We start from the raw sequence: 7,295 nt of genomic DNA on the forward strand, positions 1-7,295 counted from the left end.
AAGAACATAGCATAACGTATCGGGAATCGACACGCGATTGTTTTTCCGGATAATATCATTTAAGTATTTATGTATACCAATGCGAATATAAATCATGTCCTTATCTAATGCCGATTTAACCGTTAACAATTAATGTCCACTTCCGCACTACTCGAGAATATTTGAGAAAATCTAGATAAATAAACGAAATCTTTAACCACCTCGTCACATATTGCGGTATTGGTTTGGTTTACCTTGAACACGTTACGTGTGATTGCGGATTATATCCAAAAATCTCACTAACAGCTACACATTTTTTAACTTGACCGAAATTTAATAGAGTTAAGTAAGTATATTCTATATTTTCACAATTAAATTCATGGAACGATTTAACATTAAAAATTTCATAAAAAGCATTTTTTAATAAATTACAAAAATCTAATCAAATCCTCGTAATATTATATAAAAAACATGAAACAAATGAAATTCTGTTTTTTTTTTCTATTTTTCTCGAAAATTCAATTACTTATTAACTTATAAGTTATATTGTAAACTAATAATAACTTAAACAACTAATATAATAATGATATAATGATTATTTAATGATATATTGACAATCATCTGATACTGAATGATTTTATATGTGTAAAAAATCAATCATTTTCATAATCTTTAACAATTAAATAATTTTTTAAATATAGAAAGGAAAGTTGTAATAAATTTTATAACATTGAAACGTATTTAAAATTTATTTATGCTTAGGAATGCAATCAAGTTTTTTGAATAACATAAATATCGAAATAACTTTTAAAAGAAATTGCAAATAAGCGCGCGAAAAGTTTCTCTATAAACGGACATCATTTATCAGGTTGTGTCGGTAAGAAACATACCATAAAAGATATCTATGATGTAAGATTTATCGCTCTCACGACAATTGAAACAGGTTTTTACAAGAAGTACTCAAGTGTTATTTGATGTAATAACATTAAGTGTCATTTAATGTAACGACTTTTCGAGGACTACTAAATAAAACTTCGTAATTAGAGTCAACCGACTATAATCAAGTCTTTTAGATCATTTCCTCCAACGAATCGCAGAGTACCTGTTTCACTCATTTGCGAAATTGTTGACCAATAGAAATTAAATATGACTTATAAGTTCAGCAAGATTGATTCAAAATGAAAATAGTTTTCTGAATTCGATTTTTTTGATTCGTTTCGATATTAAAATATAAATTACAAACATAATTGATATAAGCAAATTATCGAAAAATATTATTAAAATGATAAAACTAATCACTTACTTTTTGCGATGTCTTCTGCTGTAGCTTGTTTCCTATCAACCAAGATCGTGATATTCTTGCTCTCGAAAAATGGCTTAACACGTTCACAGTCAACGGATACGAAGTCGGTATCGTTTTTTGGATGTTCGGCAAAACGTGGTGATCGAGATGACACGAGATCGGTACAACCGCATAATAATATCACGATCGATACAGGTGCCAGAATCGCACGACGATACCTCTGAATTATTTTCATTTTGGCAAAATGGCCAAATCGGCGAGATGAATTGGTAAAGAAAAGCAAAAGCGAAAGAAAGAGAAACCGGGAGCGAAAACTGTGCGAAAAAGATTGGTGGTAAGTTCCGTAAATCGTGCTCTGAAGCGCAAGAAGAACAGAGAAAAAGAGACGCAGCACGAGCAACGAGACGATTCAATTCCTCTTTCTCCTCCTTCGTCGTCGCGTATTCGGTACGATCGTTCGAAGAGTCATCAACCGCGGGACTAGACGCGGCTTCCTTCCCCTTTCCTCTTCGTTCTTCGAATCGGCCGCGCTGTCAAACGGCACAGCAACAACCACGGGTGTTACTGCAAGATCTCGAGAAGCGCGAGACGTGCATTTGGCGTGATCGCGATGGACGGACAGACGAGACGATGGCTATAGTAATCACGACATGCACTGTCGAGACCGCGTAACACCGTGTTATGACCCGCACACATGCACACGCGACCACTCCGGGTACACCACAATAATAAGCACACACATGCACGCACGTTTAACCGCACGCAAGCATGCATGCATGCACAACACGACACGCGTTCCACGAGTAGCTCGATGCGACTGAAGTGCCGAGAGCGGCACCGCGTATTCACAATTCGACCGACTGACACTCTCCCACTACGCTCGTTCCGATTCGTCGCTACCCTATACCTTCTCCCACCTAACTTTCAAACCATTCCGAACTAGTTGCCTACCTAGTAGATATATACTTGCTTACTTACCTACCCAAATGATACTTTCGATGCTTTCCAAAGATGCCACTATGCTATTATATGTCGCCACCGGCTATTAACTTTTTTGGCGTTAATTCCATTATAATTTAAAACAAAATTATTAATATACAAAAATAGACAATTAAATAAATTTACGAATATATCAATGTATCGTATTGTAATAAAGAAAATATATAATTTATTTATAATAATAAATCAAAATATAGAAAAATACTTTTGAAATTACATATCAAAATATAAAAAATAATACATTCAACATATTTAATTTACAAGAAACGAAATATTTAGATAAAAGTAATTTGTGTTCTTGTCTGATTCACTTGCCACACATTCAATGCTTCGTATTCTTCAATACAATCATTAACTTCATCAGGTTTAAATCCTTTATTAGTACATCGTTCTAATATATCTGATACTTTAACAGTTTTCTTATCACCCGCTAATTCTCTAATAAGATGAAAAATTCGATTTATTGGATTCTGTTGAACATTTGTTAGTAATCTTTCGGAATAATTGATAGAATGCTTAGACATTTCTATTAATCTATTTGCCTCAATGATATCCGCTTTTTCGACGATATCTGATAATCTTAAACGTGCCAATGCAGTCGACAAACGCAATAATGCTAATAAATTACGCGCAGATGTAAAAGTTTTGTCTTCACCATTACGAGCTGCTCTTCTCATTTCTACATAAGATTCTGAAAATAATCATTGTATGAAAATATAATTATACATGTAGAAAAAAATATTATATATAAAAAGAAAAAAAATAAAAAATAAAATTAGAAAAAGTTGATGAAATTCTTACCAACTATGTAATCGGTCAACTCTTCTGGAATAACAGGCTGTTTTGTTTTACATAAAGTAATATATCTCCTCATTAAATTCATATCCAAAGCTTGCGATTGCATCGGTGGTTGTATACAATGTTGATGAACATAAGTTATATGTTGAGCCATTCTGTAAAAATATATTAATAAAATTATTATAATTATAATTATGTAAAATTTATATAAACACTAACTTTAAGTCGTTATTACGATCTGCTCGATCTTGAATTAACCATAGTAAATCAAATCGTGATAATAAAGCAGCAGGTAACTGAATATTCTGTTCAATTGTTCTTTTAGGATTATATCTACCATAAGCAGGATTTGCTGCGGCTAATATCGAAACTCTTGCATTCAAACGAGTTGTAATGCCTGCTTTGGCAATTGATATAGTTTGTTGCTCCATCACTTCGTGAATAGCAGTTCGATCGGCATCTGCCATCTTATCAAATTCATCGATACAACAAACCCCTTGATCGGATAATACTAAAGCTCCTCCTTCGAGCATCATTTGACCAGTTAAAGGATCTTTCATAACCGAAGCGGTTAAACCTACTCCGGAAGATCCTCTGCCTGTCGTATATTGAGAACGAGGTGCCAATCTCGTTATAAATGAAAGTAATTGAGATTTGGCAACTCCAGGATCACCCATTAAACAAATATTAATGTTACCTGCAAATAATAAAAATAATAAAGTTAAAAAAATATATATATAGATATAAATAATATTCACAAATATATAAAACAAACCTCTAATTTTAATATCATCTTTGTGTTTATCTGTACCACCAACTAAGAGTAACAAGAGTGCTTTTTTAACATCTTCAAGTCCATATATTTCTGGAGCGATAGAACGAGCTAGTTTACCATAAAAATCATCCTCCATAAATAAAGATAATTCCTCATCTTTTAATATCGTATCGTTATCATCAGAGCTTTGCGAATTAATAAGACGAACAATCCTCTACAAAATATATATGATTATTTATGTATTAAATATTAATAATGTATTATATTAATTTATTAAAATGATCAATTTCATACATGTGCATCTAAATATGTTTCATTCAAAAGAGCTGCACCCACTCGAGCATTAAAACCAGATTTTATAATAGGTAAGAAAATACCCGTAATAAGTACATGATCTCCAGGTAAACATTTTCTTGTTGTCTCACCTCTACAATATATTGTCAATGCTCTTGGAATATGACCTACAGGAACTTGATCACTCTTAAAATTATTAAAATAATGTTATTATAAATAAGGAAGTTATTATTAAGCATTAATATAAAAAATTTATATATATATATATATATAATATTCTTGTACATACATGTTCTTGTATTTTTATTTCTTGAAATTTCACAAATTTTGATCCTCTTGTTTGCATATCTAATACACCACCAGATTTATTTATACGACAATCATCACTGGGACATTCTCGTAATGGCATATATTTAAGAGATTGAACCTGAAAAATTTTAATTCAATTAGATTTTCAATCCATTGTATATGAAAATATTCATTTCTTACTGGTTGGAATGTTTCAGCACCACATTGATCACATGTATATGTAGCAACAACAAGCAAAGGCATTACATCACTACTTCTTGTTACTATACCCCGCACCGTAATTAATTTTCCTATTTTATCAGCTTTTATATCTCTCACGGAATATGCTTTTGTTGTATCAAAATCTTTGAAATATACTTCACTGAAATATTCATAAAATTTATTTGTATTATATATATAAATTTATATTTGCATAAGAAAACAAAAATTAAAATATTAAAATCATATACAAGCGTCTCATAAGTTCCGGAGCATATTTATTTCTTGGATCACGTTGTTCTCCAAGATGTCTATTACGACTCTCCATTAATAATCTATGTTCAATGTATACATCCAGAGCATCTTTTGGAGGTATATGTCTTTCTTTAAAATCAGGTAACATTTCTTGAATAAGCTAAATAAAAATAAATGTAAATATCAATTATTTCAATCAATATAATAAATAAAAATTTACTTTATTATATTTATATATTAAAGAAATAAATATAACTATAATATATATATATATATATATATATTAAAAATAAATATAAGATAAAATTAACACATTTATAGTCTATTGGAAAGAATGCAAAATTTTAATTAAAATTTGAATTCTTTGATTAAAAATTATACAAATTTAATAAATATCTTTGATTTAAAAAGAAAATTTTATGTTTAAAATTTTTATATAAATTACAAGTATTATTTATATGCAAGAAATGCAATTGATAAAATAATACAATTATCAAGCATTAATTTAATAAAATAAAATATAACAAGAAGTAACGAAAGTTATATTAATATGCTAATAATATGAAGAACATAATATCAAATTTTTGCAAATATTATTTAAAATAATGTAATAGTTTTTATCTTAATTTTTTTATCTTTATAGCCATTTATAGCCAGCTAAAATAGAAATGAAATGATATTGGAATAAAAAAGAAAACATTTAAACTATAAATATGTTAATATTTTTGTAATATTACATATAATATAAACATAATTTACCTCCAAAAGTAAATTGACATATCTTCTAGTATTATTTACAATACACATTGCTAATTCATCATCAAATTCATGTACATCATCTAATTCTATTGTTAAATCTACTTGTTCACGATGAGCAATATTAGTGAGTTGTTTTCTGTATTTAAATGTTTTTTCATCAGTTATATCATCCACTATTACAAATTCCGTCAAAAAAGTTTTTAACTTTTCTAATAAAATAAATAAAATTAAATAATTCATTATATTAAGTACATTAAAATTACAATTTAAATCATAGTGGTTATATATAATATCATTATAATTAAACATAATATATTTACCCCTATCTTTTGTATAATCTCTTGATATTTTTGGTGGCATTTTTTCAAATTTATTTTCACAAATATTTTCAAATGTAAACTTTATATAGATTTATTTTTCTTATATACAACATTAACCACATATAATAATTCTTGAAGTAATCTTCCCGCCTAAATCGTGCCGGAAAGATTGCAAGCTATAATATCGGTAATTCGTTTTTCTATAATTCAAAAATATAGAACATTTTAATAAAAATATAATGCAAATAATATACAACAAATTATATTTCATTTTGAAAATTTATAATTTATATTAAATAATAAATATAAGCATTGTAAATTATATATTTAATATTCCTAATAATAATTTTTAAGCTTTATCTTTACAATATATTTTTACACATTTATAATAATAATAACTACGGTATTATTCCTTATATATATAAAAATTTATTTATTTTTATTTGAATAATTAATCGAACATAAAATTGACAATATAAAATACTTAAATGTATTATATCATAACATTTAATTACTTATTAAAAATATTTTATTCAAATTTAACCAAATTTATATATTGACATCTAGGTACTTTACTAACAAATCCTAGTGACATAAATATAGTACATTCACAATATATTTCATATCAATTTACTAAAAATTACTAAAAATTAATTAGTTTCAGATTCGTGCCTTTTCTCGCAATTTCATGCAACATATTTAACAGGAATGAGTTGTCATAGAAAATTATATAAATAAAAGTATAGTAAAACAATTTACTGCAATTATACCAAATATTTTCTACTAATTTTTTTCATTTATCACAACAGTTATTGTGAGACAAGTTTTTAAATATATAGTTTGTATTTTTCATTCAAAATTTTGACAATACATAACAATCAGCAATATTATTTTTATCATTGCATACATATACACATTTTTTATTAAATAATTTTTCATAAATCAAGCGTAATAAATTTTTGATTTCAAAAGAAATCAAAATTGTATAATACCTCAAATAGAACAATTACATTCCTACACTTATAAAGAAATTTAAAAAAACTGAGAAAAAATTTATAAACCATAAAGAACTGAAAATTGAAGATGATTGAGAAGAAATAATTTATAAACCATAAAGAATTGAAGATTTCGTTTTATTAAAATTGTTTATTTAATTATTCGACTAAAAACGAGAAAAATGCAAATATATTTATCTTTCGACAAATTAAACTTAAAAATACATTTAAGAATTTGAAAGGGAATAATGAATATGAAAATAAAACGTACAAAATAATATGGATATCAACAAGTTTATTCTCCACAATAT

The 7,295-nt window shown here is 27.4% G+C and overlaps 2 protein-coding genes across 2 annotated transcripts in view; both read right to left on the bottom strand.

Annotated features, from left to right (window-relative positions):
* Positions 1-2,157, bottom strand: part of LOC102675474 (division abnormally delayed protein-like) — a gene marked incomplete at its 3' end in the record, with an annotated part of 7,823 nt that extends 5,666 nt beyond the window's left edge. Inside the window, exon 1 of the mRNA XM_006621224.2 lies at positions 1,283-2,157. Coding sequence (XP_006621287.1) covers positions 1,283-1,517 — 235 coding nt within the window. The remainder of the gene's footprint in view (positions 1-1,282) is intronic.
* Positions 2,158-2,427: 270 nt separating this feature from the next.
* On the bottom strand, positions 2,428-6,180 carry LOC102674274 (DNA replication licensing factor Mcm7). Its single transcript, XM_006621215.2, has 10 exons — positions 5,990-6,180; positions 5,670-5,878; positions 4,907-5,070; positions 4,638-4,818; positions 4,438-4,575; positions 4,149-4,334; positions 3,855-4,068; positions 3,299-3,776; positions 3,083-3,234; positions 2,428-2,972 (listed from the first exon to the last, which is right to left on the bottom strand). Exons 1-10 carry the CDS (start codon positions 6,027-6,029, stop codon positions 2,557-2,559), a joined length of 2,178 nt encoding a protein of 725 aa, XP_006621278.1. The 5' UTR covers positions 6,030-6,180; the 3' UTR covers positions 2,428-2,556.
* Positions 6,181-7,295: the final 1,115 nt, after the last annotated feature.

The sequence above is a fragment of the Apis dorsata genome, unplaced genomic scaffold (assembly GCF_000469605.1).
Source record: "Apis dorsata unplaced genomic scaffold, Apis dorsata 1.3 scaffold_617, whole genome shotgun sequence".
NCBI lineage: Eukaryota > Metazoa > Arthropoda > Insecta > Hymenoptera > Apidae > Apis > Apis dorsata.